The sequence below is a fragment of the Muntiacus reevesi genome, chromosome 4 (genome assembly GCF_963930625.1).
Source record: "Muntiacus reevesi chromosome 4, mMunRee1.1, whole genome shotgun sequence".
Taxonomy (NCBI): domain Eukaryota; kingdom Metazoa; phylum Chordata; class Mammalia; order Artiodactyla; family Cervidae; genus Muntiacus; species Muntiacus reevesi.
Window position 1 is genome coordinate 116,106,116 of NC_089252.1, and position 18,074 is coordinate 116,124,189.

The following is an 18,074-nucleotide window of genomic DNA, read 5'->3' on the forward strand; positions in this document are numbered from 1 at the left end:
AACAGCACCGGGGGATGCTGCGGCTCCGATGCTCCGTGTTCTTGGGGGGAGGTCACCTGCAGGCCCTGGCTGTGCCTAAGGCCTTTTACAACGACTGAAGACCGACAGAGAAACAGGACCCTGAGCGCTCTCTTCCCGCCCCAGGATCCTGGACACGATGGCTGAGAACCAGCAGGAGTGGTTGGGCTGAGCCCAGCTGCCAGGCCCAGGCCATCAGCCCCTCAGAGATGCCTCCATCCCTCACCCAGGGCAGGACGGCCCCCAGCACCACCGACCCCCCACTGCACCCCTCACCGCCTAGCTTCGCTGTAAGGGTGCCCCCTGACTCCCTCCCCCGACCTGAGTCAGCACCCCGCCCACCGGCTGACTACCCCAGCCTGACCCGGGAGGTGCCCGGCCTCCCCGGCTGACCGGCTAGATATCTGGCCTGGTGGGCGCCAGCCTGCAGCCACGGCCCCTCCCTCCAGCCCTAGGAAGAGGGTCCTCTCCCCAGCCCCGTTTTAGAGGTGAGCAGACAGCAGTCCAACCGCACGCCCAGCCAGGGGCAGTCAGGCGGCCAGACAGCAAGTTCCCAAGGGACTCCAATAACTCAGGGCAGTGTGCAAAGACAGCTTGACCACGGGACAGAAAAGAGAGATCAGAAAAAACCTACTCACAGGCACCTGATCCTAAGGAAGCAGTGCAGTGGGGCGGGGGGTGGGCGTGGCGGGGAGACGGGCTTCTCAACACCCAGACTGGGGGCAACTGAACATCCATTTGAATCAAGACAGTAAACATACACAAGATAGAAAGGCCACAGATAAACCCACGCACCCAGGGGCACCTTATCTTTGACAAACGAGGCAAGAATAGACAATGGGGCAGACAGTCTCCTCAGTAAGTTAGTGCTGGGAAAACTGGACAGCTACGTGTAGAAGAATGAGATGAGAACAGTCCCTAACACCACACACGAAGATAAACTCAAAGTGGATTAAAGCCCTAAACGTAAGACCAGAAACTATAAAACTCTTAGAGGAAAACAGGCAGAACACTCTCTGACATAAATCACAGCAAGATCCTCTGTGACCCACCTCCTAGAGTAACGGAAATAAAAACAAAAATAAACAAGTGGGACCTACTTAAACTTAAAAGCTTTTGTACGGAAAAAGGAAGGAATTTTGACTCCTCCTCACGCCACCCAGAGAAACAAACAAAATACAATGTGGAAGGTGAAGTAACTTAAAAGATCCATAATGCAACAAAGGAAAATATTTTCATGACTCCAGGGTAGACAAAGATTTCTTGAAAAGGGCAAAAAAATACGTTACCATAAAAGTAAAGATCAATAAACTGTATTTCACTAAACCGAGAAGTCTTCATTCCTCAGAAGACAGCATCTGCAATGTGCCGACCAGAAAATGTCATCATGAGAGTGGAAAGAAAAGTCAGAGAATGAGATGAGGCATTTGTGACCCAGCTGAAGACGTATCCTCGGAACATCTCAAGAATTCCTAGACCCTGGCAAGACGCAGAAACTGATTTAGAAACGGGCAAAGAAGAACAAACCGCGCGACAGTAACACGAAAACGTGCTCAACACCATCAGACGCGAGGGAATGCAAATCAGAACCACCGCGAGACTCCAGCTACAAGGCCACCAGGATGGCGATGATGAAACAGGCAGAGCACGCCCAGCGTCGGCAGAGACGGGGGCAGCTGGAGCCCTGCTCGGGGCTGGCGGGGACAGAAACCGGTGACACTCTGGAAAACCGGCAGGGTCGGCCACGGCTCCGACGCAGCAACTCCTCTGCTGGGTGAACACCCTTCGGAAACACCCAGAATGTCCACAGCCATGGTCTCACCACAGCTGCTCGCCGGAAACAGCCCGAACCTCCATCCGCACCGGGACAAATCAATAAACTATGATTTATCCCTACAACGAGTAATGAAGAGCAGCGTTTTAAAATGAATTACTGCTACACACAGCAGTCTGGATGACTCTCAAACACACGGTCCTGAGCTCAAGAAGTTAAACGCAAGTGAAATCATATCATATGGTTCCCATTACACACAGTAAATTCAAGAACAGGCAGGAGTCATTGATGGTGGTAAGTCAGCCTTGTGGCTTCCACAGTGGGGGTGGGGCGGGGTGGGGAGCAGAATTGGCCGAGAAGGGGCACCGGGAAGATGCTGGAGCGCTCGAGACGTTTTGAGTCGCGATCTGGGTGGAGCTGCCTGGAACCTACTGAGCTTTTTTTGTGAAGATCCGTGTGCTTTACAGACGTAATACTTTATAAAACTTTATAGTAAGACATAAAAAAGTTTTAAGGGAGTACTATTAAATTAATCTAGATGAAAAGATGCTATAGACCCTCTACGGTATTCTTTAATAAAAGCTTTCAGAAAGAAGGAAATTCAAGAAATAAAACAACATGAACCAGAAAAGATCTCATCGTCCCTGATTAGACACCACTTTACCAAACGGACTGGAGGCGACACTGTGGGGACCCCTGGAGAAGCAGTAACACAGTAGCCCTCTACCAACTGTTAGGTGGAGGACCACAGCATGCAGCAACGTATCGAGAGACGTCTTTATTTCTCAGTTGCAACATGCTGTGCCAGACTGAACCGGTCCGTCACACACGCATGTGCACGTTGTAACTGAAACCAGAGAAAGAAGAACAAGCCCTGGACAATTACGGGACTGAGACTTCTTTCCCGAGCCCAGGCCGCTTGGAGGGTCTGTCCCAGCTGCCTGGTGGGGGCTGGGGTCGCAGGTGGCACTTGAGATGCTGGCTGCTGTGGCTGGCAGAGCCGCAGTTACTTGCAGGCTCTACAGTGGGTTTCGTTGACGTGGACGGGCCGTGTCAGGCTTCCGGCCAGTTCTGGGAAACTCTGGAAGGTGCTGGGGGGTGGTCGGATGATCAGCACAAGTCCTACCCTCCCAGCCTCCCAGGGAATAGGGGTGTGAGTCTGTCATGGGCATTTTAAACGGCCAGGGCTATTGGTACCCTCACTATCAATGAGAAGCCAACGCCACGGAAAAAGAGAAAAGCCGCCTGTGCCAAAGCAGGCTGCCCCGATCCGGGGCCGTGCAGACACTCCTGAGAGGCTCTGCTCTGTTCAAGAGGGGCGTGCAGCCCCGGCACCGCGGTCAGCAGATGCCACCCCAGAAAGGGCCAGCGGGCACACGGAACCTGCAGGAAAATGCTGACAAATGGAACGGGACCAGCCTCGTGTTCTGAGAAGATAACTTTCCCAGAAACAAGGACGGGACAAAGAGACCCAAGCACTTGGACGTTGGAGTGGACAGCGCACGCCCTAAGAATGAACGAGTAACCGGGAGATAAGTCTAGAAGCAGACCACTGCAAGCCTCTTTCTGACGCAGGGCACGTGACCGAGGCTGGACGCCCATGAGAGTGGCCTTCGTCTGGAAGGAGACCCAGGCTCGCCTCGGCCACCAGCCAGCCCACCCCCTGCCGAGGCTCCTGGTGGCTCCAGATGTGGGGGCACTCCTGCTGGGCTTGTAGAGGCTTCTGCAAACCCCCGTGCCCCAGCACAGGCCTGCAGCGTAATCACACTGCAGAAAAACCAAGACATCTGACACGGACTCCGTTCCTCCTTAGAAAGAACTGTGAACTTGCTCTTGTTCATTATGGCTTCAGAAACGGCCGCTACCCCAGACGATGCTTGGCTCAAACTAGAGTCTGATGGCATTCCGGTTCTTGGGATAGCTTTTCATTTTATAGACGAAACCTTGTAAACGGCATCATTGTATTTTTCTGTTCTTTCCAGATAGTTTAATTACCAGTTCATCATACATGCACACAGTTTAATAAGAGAAGATGTTTATCTATAAGGCAATTTGGGTTTTCCCCAGCCAGTATTTACTCTAAGAGAAATGTAAATATAATTTCAATTCCCATCTTAATAAAACTGACTTGTCAAAAACATTTTTTAAAAAAATCACATAAAAAACTGGACAAGTTTTTTTTCTGTTCTGAGGTGCAAACGGAAAGCGGGGCATCAGCAGAGTGATAAAAAGTCCTGCCTGGGGAGCGGGCACCCTGGGGTCTGTCCTCAGATGAGGCAGCGGGGTGGGGGTGGGGGGCGCATACTGGGCAAGGCTCTGGGGCTGCGAGGTTTCCAGAGTTCCCAAGTGGGATGCCACTGGGCCAGGCTGGGGTCCTTCCGGAACCAAGCTCCCAGGGACCCTGCCCGGCGACTTTCCGTTTCTCATAACCCACACACGCGGCCGACCCGACCTAGATCTTGGCCAGATCTCTTCCCCACCCCACCAGCTAACATCTCCATCCTTTGTCCCCGTCCCCGGCAGCCTGCAGTGTCTGGCGAACATTCAAAGTGAAGGGGCCCGGGAGAGACGGGTAAGACTCCCACCCCCACTGAGGACCCTAAACTGGACGTCACTGGGAGCGGAGCTGGGAAGTCAGAACCCTGCTCTGCCTCCCACGGGCTGAGCCACCACAGACAACACCCTCAGCCTCTCTGTTCCAGGATCCAAGCTTCGGGGGCCAGGCGGTGATGGACAAGGAATCACAGGACCTTCCCTGAGCGACCACCCACCACCCCCGAGGCCGCCTGCCTCACCAGGTGGGGCCAACTTGGCGGGAAAGAAACAGGCCGGCCGCTCCCCTCTCTGAGCGTCTCCATCTCTGGCCCAGGCCTCGCTCTGACTCCCACAGTTCCTCTACCCGCAGGCCGCCCTGGCCCACCGACCGGGGGCGCCGGTCTCAGGAAGCACATGCCACTCCCAGGGTGGGAGGCGGCGTCCAGCTGGCCCTGATGCCACCAAGCCTGCCAGCTAGCACCATGCGTCCCAGACCCACTGCCCGGCCTCCTCCCTGCAGACGGACCGGGTCCCCGCTCGGGCACAGCTGCCTCCGCCTAAGGTCACAGCCCCCCTCCAGGCCGGCGGTGGCCGCTCCCACTGCGGCGCCCTCACTCTGTAGCCCCCTCGGTCACCCTCTCCAGGAGCCTAGAGCCTGTTTTCTGGACTTGGGTTCCGCTGGGCCGGGCGTCGAAGCTTTGGGGACCCCACCCTCTGAGCTCGCTGTGAAGTCCGCCAGCCCCCTGCCAGCCTGTGTGTCCCAGACGTATAATTAGGGGCAGTTGGCGCTCTGTGAGTCTAAACCACGGCAGCAAGCTGGAGCCCACTGCATGCTGTGCTGGGGCCTTGATATACACTTACAGATCTGCAGACTTGATTCACAACTCCAGATCCGAGGCATCTCTTGGAAAATCTAAAGTGACAGGTCATGCCTCCTCATCCCCCCTCATTCTGCAGCATTCTGGAGCTGGGGACCGGGAGCCTCGATCTTCTGACCACGGGGAGAACCACCCCCCCAGGCCAGGTAGCTGGACGAACCCCAGGAGGCGCCAGCGGCGGTCGGTCGGCAAACATCCACTTCACCGTCCTCAGAGACCCTGAACGTGGACTTCACCTCCCTGTGCCTCAGGCGTCTCGGCTCTGACATGGGGACAACGGCCCCCCACGCCACAGGTGTCCCGGGCGGTAACACCCCGATCGATACACGTCCAGGGAGGACTGCAGCGTCTGCCACGGGACGCGCACGCGGCCCGACCGAGGCTGAAGGAGGGGACGCTCCCCGTTTCTGGGATGTGAGCCCCAGGGCCAGGCTGTGCTGCTGAAAGCGGGACCCCCCCGCCCCAGGATGGGGGCTGAGTCCGTGCAGCGCAGGGGCCAGCCCAGTGGGGAGTGCGGGGGCGGCCTCTACACATCTGGGGCGGCTGGAGGGACACGGGGGGCGGGAGCAGGCAGAAAGCCACTGAACGCCCCCAGCCATCCCTATGAGGCCCGGCCCCTTTGCCTCTTCGCCAGAGGGACAAGTCTTGGCCCCAGAAAAGGCCACATCTGTTCACTTAAGCAAAAACAAACCCGCAACCCATCGCCCAGAGAGCCAGGCCGTGGGGCAGGGAAAGAACGGGGCTCAGGCCACGGCACCTGCTCTGGGTGGGCGGTCATCCCCTCTCTCCTCCGGTCAGGGATCCTCGGTGGGGAGAGCTTACCCGCCCGTCTCACCAATGCCAACACTGAGGCTCAGAGAGGGTGCGTCCATCACCTGAGATCACACACCCAGAGCCTCAGAGGCAGGGTCCACACCCAGGGACTCGCCCTTGGAGGGTCAAGCTGGCTCGTGGCCAGCACAACTTGGCCCCCACGCCCTACTTCCCTGGGCGGAGACCCTGGAGCAGGCAGGGAGGGCCCAGTAGACCCCTGGTCCACGCACATCTGACCTCGGCCGGATGGAAGCTCCTCCTGGAGGCCCCAGGCGCTGGAGGACCCGGGGGCCCGAGGCTGCACAACCCCGGCCCCACCTGCAGGAGGCGCTGGAGGATGACGGGGCTGACACTCCCCGGGGGAAGCCCGCCGCCCCCACCCTCTGAGCTGCAGGTCACAGGGGCACCCGGGCTCTGGAAGGTTCGGGGCGCAGGAGGCCCAGGGGGCTTGGCTCAGCCTCGGGAGAGTCACTCGGTGGGTGAACGGGAAGCAGCCTGGAGCTCAGAGGGGCTGCCCTCCCAGTGGAGTGCCCGGGACACCGGCGTGACGGCAGCCTGCCACGCGGCAGACCCCCGCAGGCGACGCCGGCTTCCTCCCAGCTGAGAACGTGCTCTAGCAGGCACCCTCAGGACGCCCACCGTACGACGAGAAGCGGTTTGCCTGAAGTCACACAGCCCCCGGATCGTCCATCAGGAGGGACCCTGAGCCCAGGCCGGCGTCCTGCCCGGCGGGCAGCAGACGTGGAGAAAGTGGTGGCTGGGCCAGTTACACGCCTGGTCTCAGAGTCCCCGTGCGCGTCTCATCTTTCCCTGGGAGCCCTGTTTCCACGACGGGAACGAGCGTGTGGGGCGGAGGCAGCCGCCCTGGTGGGGGCCGTCCTGAAACAACCACTCCCAGAGCACCCACTCCCAGCAGCCACGCCCAGCCTGGGGCAGCAAGCCAGGCCGACCCGTGGTCTTGGGATCAGCAAGAAATGCCTAGGGTGCACCACAGAGTTTCCGCGGTCGCCCGCCACTCACACTATTGTGGCAACAGGCCACGCATTCATTCATTCCGTGACTGAGGCACGTCCCCCGCAGGAAGGACCGTCACCGGTTTGGTGAGATGGCAGAGGGATCACGCCGCACCCCACATGGGGCTGGCAGACGTGTGGGCAGACCTCCCGGGGGGCCCTCGGCCGAAGCAGGGGAGACAGGAGGTCGTGCGCACACCAGCGGTCCTGAGGGACACGTCCCTCCGGCCGAGGTGCAAGCATCCCCCAGCCCTGCGCAGCATTCCCCTAGACGCCCTTCAGCATCCGACACAGACCGGACGTGTTCTCACGGCTGGCTGTGGGCATCCCCTCCCACAGGGTGGAAGGCCCGGGAGGGGTGCCAACTTCGTTCACTTGTGATCTCAGCTGTCTCTCTGGCACCTAGAATTGTGCAGGAGGCACTCAGAACTATCTGCTGAGTCAGTAACCTGGGGAAACAGTTGTTCGCGTACACGGCAGGTGTGAGGACCGTCTGGTACCATCGGTGGAGGGGAGCCGGCAGGCGCCGGTCAGAAGCACACAGCCCACGGTCTCTCCAGCAGAGCCCAGGGCAGCCGGCCGGCACCTCCCTGGAGAAGAGCGTGCAAGCGGTCATCAAAACACAGGTGTGGCACATGCAAAGCAGCCCTCCTCCCAAGGGTCCAGACAGGAGACAAGCCCACAGCCCTTGGCAGGAGAAGGAACCACCAAACCGGGTTCTGCCCTCACCATGGAGCGGCTCTCAACCACAAAAAGTGCCAACCGCGGCGCCCACGACCCATGAGCCTGAAAGTGCTGTGCTGAGCGCAAGTCGGCAGCCCAGACAGCGGACCACACAGCCCCGTTTACAAAACCCCCAGAGCTGCCTGCGGTCAGGGCAGCGGTTCTGGGGACGGACACAGACGAGGGGACCCTGGTCATCTCGGGATGATGCTTCACGATCCGGGTGCTGGGCACGCGGGCGTTCACCTCTGAGACGTATCGCTGAGCTGCAAGCTCCCGAGGCTTCCCAGCGGGCGCGGTGGGAAGAGCCCGCCTACCGAGGCAGAGGAGGCAGGGACACAGGGGGACGCAGGTTCAGTCCCTGGGTCGGGAGGATGCCCTGGAGGAGCAAACGGCAGAGTCAGACACGCCCGAGTGACTGGGAGCACGCTTCCGAGAGGGTTTCCTGACTGTATCAGATAAACGGCTCACCAAGGGAAAAGACAGAACCCACGTGGACACGGACCCGGCAACTTCCCGCCAGAACAGGAGGACGTTCGCTGCGGCGATGCAGACAACTGAGCATCCGCCAGCAGGAACAATGAGTAACTGCAGCAACGGAAGAGAGCTGAGGTCCCCCCATGTGCCGACACAGAGAGCCCCAGGGGGGGCCGTCCACGGAGGAAAGCAGAGGACAGAAAGGTGCACATGTGACGCTGAATCTGTGAAAAACAGTGGGCACACCTGACACATGGTGCGTGGCAGACCGTGGCTCCCAGGCATGCTCCTAAGCCCTGGGGTCCCTGAGACCGAGCCACGGGATCAAGCCTACTCTCAGAAGAACACTGGTGGCCTCCTTTGTGCCCCTTCTCCTACGAGTACGCCGTGGAATCCTCCAGAAACCACGTGACACAGTGATGATGGCATCGCTTTGATGGCTAACGGGACGCGGACTTCCGCATTCAGGGCCGTCTAAACTCGAGAAGAGGTGCTCAATGTCACCAGCCTTCGGGGAAATGCCAATGAGTGAGACATCACCCAACACTTCAGCACATCCCATTCAAAAAGATAGACGGGGACTCTCTGCCTGGTGAGGGGTTAACACTGTGAGCTCCCAATGCAGGGGGCTGGGGTTCAATTCCCGGCTGGGGAACCAGGTCCCATACGCTACAACTAAGACCCAGCACAGCGAAAAGAAAAAAAAAACTAAATAAGTATTTCTTTAAAAATACAGACAACAAGCAGTGCTGGTGAAGACAGTGGGGCAGCCGCTGTGGGTTAGCAGTCTGGTGCTTCATCTGACAGTTACACACGGTTACGGGATGACTCATCAATACTACATTCCTGGGGACATTTCCCAAAGATGTGAAAACAGATGTCCACTCAAAGATACGTGATGAATACCAAGAGCAGTGGTACTCACGGGAGCTAAAAGGTGCCAACAGTGCTGACCGCCCGGCGAATGAATAAACGAAGACGTGGCCCATCCACACACTGGAATGTCGGCCGCGAGAAGGAATGCAGCCGATTCACGCTGCAACACAGAGGAGACTCCGAAGCGTCATGCTGAGTAGCTAACCGGGGACACTCCCCAGAGACCACGTGCTCCGTGACTCCACACCCAGGAACGTCCCGCACACGCAATCCACAGAAACGGGGACGAGACCGGAGTCTGCTGGCGGCTGGGAAGGGGAAGCCGGAGGCGGCTGCTACTGGTGTGGGCTTTCTCTCTGGGGTGGTGAGAATGTTCTAGATTTAGATTCCGATGATGTTTTCATGACCCTGACAAAACCTACTGGATTTGTACGCTTTAAATGGGAGGACTTAATGGTGCACGAACAATGTCTCATAAAGCTGTCTAGGAAGGAAGGGAGGGAGGGAGGCAGGAAGGAAGGAAACCGTTTTTCTAAAGCCAAGAAACCCCCCTCAGGCCAGCCCTCGGCCCCAGACCCTCACTCTGGGGAGCGGCTGTGAAATGCGCCCTTTTCCTCCAAGTGCCGTGGGCTCTGGGGCAGCCAAAGCCGGGACCCCCTCCTCCTGCCCCCGCTGCCCCATGGGAGCTGTGAGTCCACCCGTCGCCTGGGAGACGAGGGCCCCCTGCTCAGCTCTACCATGACCTCTAGAAAAGCACCTCCCATCCCCTCCACTCCCAGGACCCCAGTTCCTCTTCCAAGGGACAGAAGGACCACACAGACCCTCCCAAGGTCACCACACAGGACACCAGGCACCCCCTGCAGAGGACCCATCCATCCCCCAGCTGCCAACCGCGGCCGGGCCGGTGACAAAACCTAGGAGGACTGGCCCAGGACAATCCAGCTCTCCCCCTGCACCCCGACGGGCACGCAGCGCCTTCTCAGATCCCCCGGCGGCTGCCCCAGGACACAGGGACCTGGCGGGCCCACAGATGCCGACTTCCAACAAAAGCCAGGAAGCTCAAGTTCACGTGATGTCTTCTAAATGTGTGCAACAAGATTCGAGGGCTGACGAAGATGCTTTGCAGAAAGACGCTAACACGTGACACTGGCGTGCACCCTTAGCCCAACAGCAGACAGAGGAGAAGGAGGCAACCGAGGATGAGACGGCCGGTGGCAACGGCGACTCAACAGACAGGAGATTGAGCAAACTCCGGGAGATGGGGAAGGACGGGGAAGCCTGGTGTGCGCAGCCCAAGGGGTCACAAAGGCTTGGACATGACCGAGCGACTGAACAAAACAAAACACGGGGCAGGGCGGCCCCGGCTGCCCGGGGCCAGTGAGGAACCTGGGGCTCGGAAAGGCGCCAGCCCAGGCCTCAGGCCACGCGAGGAGCGAGGCGGAGCGTCACCCGGGGCCTCACGGTGGACGAGCAGGGACGGGGGTGGCCCGGGTCCCTGGTCTGCCCCTCGCGCGGCTCTCAGCGGCCCTGGGCCGGGGCTGAGGAACAGCAGGGTCACCTGGCCTGCCTGTAAGCTCGGCTTGGGGTTGGGGGGGACGCCCCCTCTCCAGGCTGCTCCAGGAGGGCCAGGCGCTCTAGCAGAGTACGTGGGTTCAGCTGTCCAGGTTCCAGCCTGGCTCCCTCGGGTCCCCTGGCCGTGCCTGGGGACCTCTCAGACCTCCCACATGCCCGGGCTGGAGCGACACACGGGAGGGGACGGTCTATGGCGATCGTCCAGGGACCAGGCAGAGGTTGGGCGGGTCTCTCTGCTGCCTGGACCCACAATCCAGTGACTCTTGGGGACCCCGGAGAACCTCAGACACTGAAGGCCCCATGTTCTGCCCCCTGCACCCAGAGGAAGCATTCCATGACCCAAGTAAGACTGTACCAGCTCCTGCCTCACGCCGGCAGGGACGCCCCCTGCCCCAGGGGAAAGGCCCCAGTCTTCGTGCTGCAGGTAACACAGCTGCCCTGGGCCCAGTCCCTGCCCCTCCCGGGCCTCTTCTCACCCCAGCCACAGCCTCATCCCAACCCAACCTCCCCTCCACCTGCAGGGCCTCTGCACCTCCTGTGGCCTCTGCCGAACGCACACTCTACTCCCCACCTGCCACCCAGTCAACAGCTCCTCCTGCTCAAATGGCCCTTCCTCCAGGAAGCCCTCCCTGATCTCCAGGGACGTCAGATCCCCCGGACAGGCTCACAGAGCACATCTGCTCCACTCCCACAACGCTCAGGTTTTCTCCTCCGCTAAACCTAACAGTCCCGGGGGCAGGGCCGCTCTGGGTTTTGGTGAACACTGTACATCTGGCATGCATCACAGCCCCCGGGTAGGCCAGGCACTGGAAGTGACTGTCGGGGTGAAGACGTGGAGAAACGGGGGGTGGGGTGGGCCCACCACTTCCTGCACATGTGTCGGTGGGGAAGTGGCCCTGATTCCTCCGCCGTGTTCCAAGGGGGCGGCTGTGATGATTGAAGGGGCCTCTGATCTAAGAGGGCTTACGACAGTGCAGGCACAGGCCATGAGCATGCTACGGCGTCTGAGCCATCTCAATGCCAAAGCTTCCCTATTAACCGGACGTCGAGCCGCTCACACACCCCTGCCCGGCAGAATCTGGGGGCGTGAAGCCCTGACAGGGGCGGGGGGCTCCTCCTCCCACAGGGTCCCGGGGCCGCAGGTTTTGCTGGGGTCCTTTTCCAGGAGGGGGGCTGCCTCTAGCAGGGCCACCCTGACCCCAGGCTCCCTCCCTTGCACTCAGGGGGGCGGGGTGGGGTGGTCCCCAGATCCCTCCATCCTGCCAGCCCAGCGGTAACAGCCCCCGAGTGACAGGAGACGTCAGAGCCCCTCTCCCCGCCAGGGAGTAGGGCATGTGGCTTCCATCAGGTTCCATCTGGACATGCCCAGAGGCGGCCGGGAACCCTGGCAAGGCTCAGAAACCTGCCTGAGCTGGGCCTGGGGCAATGGCTGGCACCACCTTCTCCAGGCCCGGGCTGCCTCGGCAACATGGCCAAGGGCCATTTCCGCCCCGTGACCCACCTCTCAGCAGGTCCCACGGGCAAGCAGGACCAAGCTACCAGCTCCCCAGTTTCACCCAGGGGCCCCTCCTTCCCTCGGGATCCCCCAGCCGCCCCCCACAACAGCAGCCAGAAGGTGCCGAGGCCCTGGCTGCCCCGGCGAGGCGCCATCGAACACTGACCCCTGCCCCCCAGGCCTCCCCCCCACGCTGAATGCACGGTGGTGACCACGGATAACTCCACGTGCCCGTCCACGCACGCCCTCTGCCCCTACCAGACCACACAGGGCAGAGGCTGTGCCCACCCAGCTTCACCAGCACGACCCCTGGTGCAGAGAGGCTGTTCCCTACTTGTCTGCTGTAGGAACTGAGTGGGCGGATCGAGAAACAAATGGTGAACAATCACCGGGAGCGTTTTTAATCACTCAGCAGGGCTGAGCCCCGCTTGGAGTTTGAATGAGTAGTTCATTTAACCCTCCGAACCCTCCCCGGCCCCCGACGAAGGGCCTTCCCTGCGCTTACAGATGGAGAAAGCGAGCCACAAAGCGGTGTCCGCCTGAGTTACGGGGCGGGAGAACTGGTAGGGGTCGGGGTCAGGAAAGGGGTTGGGGTCAGGGTGAGGAGGAGGCGGCGAGACGGATGGGGCGATGGGCGGCGGTCAGCTCTTGTTCACGCGGCCAGGGCCAGACTCCTGGGTCCCATGTCCGCCCCCCACTGTCCACACCTCCCTCCCCAGAGGAGCACGGAGAACAGCCTGTCCCCTGCCAGGACAACCCTCGAGTCGGGGGCCCCTACCCCCGGCCAACTGCATTAGCAGCCACACCCCAAGCCCGTCTGAGAAAGCCGGGGCAGAGGAAGAAACCTGGGGCTCCCGAGAACAAAGCAACCCTCTAGGACTCCAAGGCCCACAGCCGCAGAGAGGCCTCTGGCAGCGAGCAGAGGGGGTGCAGGGCCGTGTCTGTTTTGGAAACCCCAGAGGCTGCAGGCACAGACTCGGGAGCCAGGCCTGCGAGCCGCCTGCTCGGGCACACGTGGAGTTCATTACGCTCCCGCCTCCTGCAGGCCCGGGGGCCTGGGTGGGGAGGAGCCCCCAGAAGCCCGCTGCCCTGCTGGCAACCTGCCACCTCCCGCCGTGCGACCCACTTCCACGAGCCACACCTTTCCACTCTCGACCTGGTCAGCTGAAAATCAGAAGGAGCCCAGCGCCCAACTTGTGGGGGGATCGAGCCACAGATGGGCGGGCACTCGGTGAGGGCGAGCTCTGCACCCGTCCACTGGGAGCAGGATGGAGGGAAGGAGCCGTCGGGCCGGGGAGGTCTGCAGTCTCAGCCTTGGCACAGCGTGGACGCCCGGCAAGGACCACAGCTCTGGAGAGACGGGCCCCCCGTCCCCAGGAAACCCTCCTGGACCCCACCCTGGGGTGGCCTGCTCACAGCCCATGGACCAGGGTCAGCCGGGCCCATGCCTGCCTCCCCAGGGTCCCGCAGGGCCTGCCCACGGCTGACGCCCAATGAGGGTCTTCAGAGAGAACGACCCAGGATGGGACAGGACGTGGACGCCCTGCCGTGGAGAGAGGTCTTCAGGCAACAGGTCCCCAGGACTCCCTCAGAGGGGCGGGCCTCGGCCACAGACCACCCCCCCACCCTCCTCTCCAGCTGAGCACAGACCTGGGCCGGCACCAGGCCCCGAGGACGCCCTCCGCTGGCCGAGCGCCCCTGGGGGCGCCAGGGAAGCATCTTACCTTCTAGGCCGCCTCTCGGGACAGAGTGCACGGAGTTGGGGTCCTGCTCCTCCTCCAGCCGGGACCGGGGCCCGGCCGGCTGCTTGGGCGCTTCCTGGGTGGGCGGGGTGCGGGCTGCCTCCTGGGGATGTGTGGTCAGGGCGGCACGGGCACTGGGCTCCGTGGGGCCCGCGGGGGGGCCCTGCGTGCTCTCGGTCGGGAGGAGGTTGGGCACGCTGAACGTGGGAGGGGGCCCGGCGCTGCGGTGCGTGACCTGCACGTCGGGGATGAGGTTCTCTTCCACCCCGGCCCTGGCCTCGGCCCCCTCCTCCCGGACAGGGTGACCCGGGATCGGGCCTGCCGTGGGCCGTCCGTCCAGCCCCCGGGGGCCGCCTGCGGCCAGCTGCTCCCAGACAGCCGGTTCCTCCCTGTCCTCCTGCCCATCCTCCGTCACTCTCCTGGCTTTGGCCTGCACGGGGGCCGGGGGACCCAGGGCGGCGGCCGCCGTGGGCCTGGGGACGGCGGCCGTCCAGGGGGTGGCCTGGAGGGCCGAAGGCGGCTGACCCCCGCCTCCCAGAGCGGCCGGGCCCCCAGCGCCCGCCTGGAGCTCGCCCGCCAGGGCCTCCGCCTCGGCCACCTCCTGGTCGTAGCTGTAGGGGTCCTCGTAGTGCCGCTCAGGGTCCCCCTCCTCGGCGTCCGAGGCGTTTCCGGGGGCGGTGTCTCCATGGCAGTCGGGCAGCGGGTAGCAGATGAGCTCGCCGCCCGTGTCAGGGCAGTGGCAGGCCCGGCAAGGCGCCAGGCGGACGGTGTGGCCGGCGGCGTACTTGCGGCCGGAGCGGACGCAGCCCACCTGGCCGCACTGCGGGCAGCTGTCGGCCACCACCACGGCCTCGATGCAGTTGGGTGGCAGCTCCGGGCAGGGCATGAACTGGCAGCTGATCTTGCCACCACCTGGCGGGCAGGAGCACTCGGTGCTGCCGAAATCCACGAAGTAGGATTGGCCGGCGGGCACACGGCCGCGCACGAAGCCGCCCTGCAGGCAGTCGTAGTACTGGTAGCCCTCGCAGGCGCAGCCCCGCTGCACGCACGTGGCGCAGCAGGCCCCCGGCTCCAGCGTGTCCTCGATGCAGTTCTCCAGCGGGGGGCACTCGACGCCCGTGCAGTCCTGCCCTGGGGCTGCTGTGCCGCCGGGACTCAGGCCCAGGGCCAGGGCCAGGGCCAGGGCCAGCCAGGCTCCCATGGGCTCCCCGAGCCGTGCCATGCCCCGCAGCCGGCCACGTGCAGCCTCCGGACGGACTGTCCTCTCCCGCAAGGCCCTGGGGGGATCAGAAAGGACAGCAGTCAGTACCGCACGGTGGTGGGGAGAGGGGGACTCACGTGCACGTCCAGCACACACCTCCAGCACGGGGGCATGGCTGGGCAGCCCCACCGTCTCTGTTCACGCGCGCAACTCGCCCCACGTCCCCTCACACACACTCCCACCTGTCCCACCTGCACGGACAGGTCACCGCGGTTCTCACGCGGGTGATGTACGGGGTCGCCAGCACCCAACTCAGCGCCGCGGCCCCCACCCTCACCCCCTTCCTGACACGTCCCTGAGTGGGACCCTCTGCCCCCAGTCCCACGTGCGCGCACGCATACACACACGTCACACGTGTTCACTGGGCACACAGCTGCAGGCACGCGGGTGACGGGCAGGCAGAGGCCCCACCACAGTCCTCCAGGCGGTTATGAGCACCATCTCACCACAGCCTCGCCCATGAGCCGGGACACCACGGGCGGCCTTGCACACATGGTCCCAGGCATGTGCACACGCAGCACCCAGTTTACCTCCCCCCGAAATCCAGGCTGATCCCCAGCCACGCACCCACAGGCCTGGGGCGGCCAGCCAGAGGACACGGCCAGGTGGACGCGGGGCAGGAACCAGGCCCTCCCAGGTCTCACTCAGCAGCCAAGCCCCCCATCACTGCGGCCCTCAGACCCCAGGGCTCGGGAACAACTCCCAACAGACACCCCACGACTGCAAGCTTAGCTGCAGGGCAGCCTTCCGCCAACTTCCTCAGCAGACATTACCGCCGTTCGCAGAATTCGCCTTGCACGTACACTGTCCTGCACGCACACACACGCACGTGCGCACGCACACACACGCCAGTGCTGTCCATTCACGGGGCCCTGTGAACAGCGCCCCGCCGCTACCTGCCCCCCTCCACCCGCCTCTGCCCGCCGCCCTCTGCACCCACCCCTGCCCGCCCCCCTCCACCATCACAGCCCTGCCCGCCCCCTCCACCCACCCCTGCCCGCCCCTCTCCACCCGCTCTAGCGGCACACCCCCCTCCCCCACCAGCTACCCTGGAAGCCGCCTGCCGCCTCCCTCCCCCCATCCCTTTCTCCACAAAGCCAGTGTGCTCTGAGAGCAGCTGACCCCATGGCTTCCTGGCCAGCAAGGAGCGGCCTGGATTCCCCGTGGGAGCCGCCCCGACCTTCCCTCCAGGGCCCTCACGTGACCCCCACAGCCCCTCCTCAGCCTCCCCTACAAGCTACTCCAATGTCACCTTCTCAGGGGTCCTCACTCGTCCCCTCACCTCCATCCTCACAAAGGTCACTGGTCCCACGGCCCTGGGACCTGCCGCAACTCGGGGGTGCACACTCCTGGTCAGAGACAAGGGGTCCCCCTCCCCCACTCCCTGCCCCGAAGCTGTGCCATCAGTCACTGCTAAAGTTCTCCGATTTAGAAACACACAATGAAGTGACATCGCTAGTATTTTAAGTTTGCAAATTTCACACCTAAAAAATATAATTACATGGACTTCACTTTATTAAGTTTTTAACAGAGAAAGGAAACAGCCTTCATGCTGCCCACCTCCTGGCTGAGCTGGGGAGAACACAACAAAAGAATGTGGGAGAACATGAAAGAACACAGACCACGATGAGAGAACACAGGAGAACAGATGAGAGAACACGGGAGAACACCATGAGAGAACACGGGAGAACACCATGAGAGAACACGGGAGAACAGAAGAGAGAACACGGGAGAACACCATGAGAGAACATGGGAGAACAGATGAGAGAACATGGGAGAACACCATGAGAAAACACAGGAGAACAGATGAGAGAACACGGGAGAACACCATGAGAGAACATGGGAGAACACCATGAGAGAACATGGGAGAACAGATGAGAGAACATGGGAGAACACCATGAGAGAACACGGGAGAACAGATGAGAGAACACGGGAGAACAGATGAGAGAACACGGGAGAACACCATGAGAGAACACGGGAGAACAGATGAGAGAACACGGGAGAACACCATGAGAGAACATGGGAGAATACCATGAGAGAACACGGGAGAACAGATGAGAGAACACGGGAGAACAGATGAGACAACACGGGAGAACACCATGAGAGAACATGGGAGAACAGATGAGAGAACACGGGAGAACAGATGAGAGAACACGGGAGAACACCATGAGAGAACATGATGAGAGAACATCATGAGAGAACAAGGAAGAACATCATGAGAGAACACGGGAGAACACCATAAGAGAACACGGGAGAACAGATGAGAGAACACGGGAGAACACCATGAGAGAACACGGGAGAACAGATGAGAGAACACGGGAGAACACCATGAGAGAACATGATGAGAGAACATCATGAGAGAACAAGGAAGAACACCATGAGAGAACACAGGAGAACAGATGAGAGAACACGGGAGAACACCATGAGAGAACACAGGAGAACACCATGAGAGAACATGATGAGAGAACACCATGAGAGAACAAGGAAGAACACCATAAGAGAACACGGGAGAACAGATGAGAGAACACGGGAGAACAGATGAGAGAACATGGGAGAACACCATGAGAGAACATGGGAGAACAGATGAGAGAACACGGGAGAACACCATGAGAGAACATGGGAGAACACCATGAGAGAACATGGGAGAACAGAAGAGAGAACACAGGAGAACACCATGAGAGAACACGGGAGAACAGATGAGAGAACACAGGAGAACACCATGAGAGAACATGATGAGAGAACACCATGAGAGAACAAGGAAGAACACCATGAGAGAACACGGGAGAACAGATGAGAGAACACGGGAGAACACCATGAGAGAACACGGGAGAACACCATGAGAGAACACGGGAGAACAGATGAGAGAACACGGGAGAACACCATGAGAGAACACGGGA

The 18,074-nt window shown here is 61.0% G+C and overlaps 1 protein-coding gene across 4 annotated transcripts in view; it reads right to left on the bottom strand.

Moving 5' to 3' along the window:
* Positions 1-18,074, bottom strand: part of FBLN2 (fibulin 2) — an 80,991-nt gene that overhangs the window by 31,298 nt on the left and 31,619 nt on the right. For all 4 annotated transcript variants that reach the window (XM_065933992.1, XM_065933995.1, XM_065933993.1 and 1 more), the window contains exon 2: positions 13,899-15,193. In XM_065933992.1, the coding sequence (XP_065790064.1) occupies positions 13,899-15,138 (1,240 nt within the window). In that variant the 5' untranslated portion in view covers positions 15,139-15,193. The remainder of the gene's footprint in view (positions 1-13,898; positions 15,194-18,074) is intronic.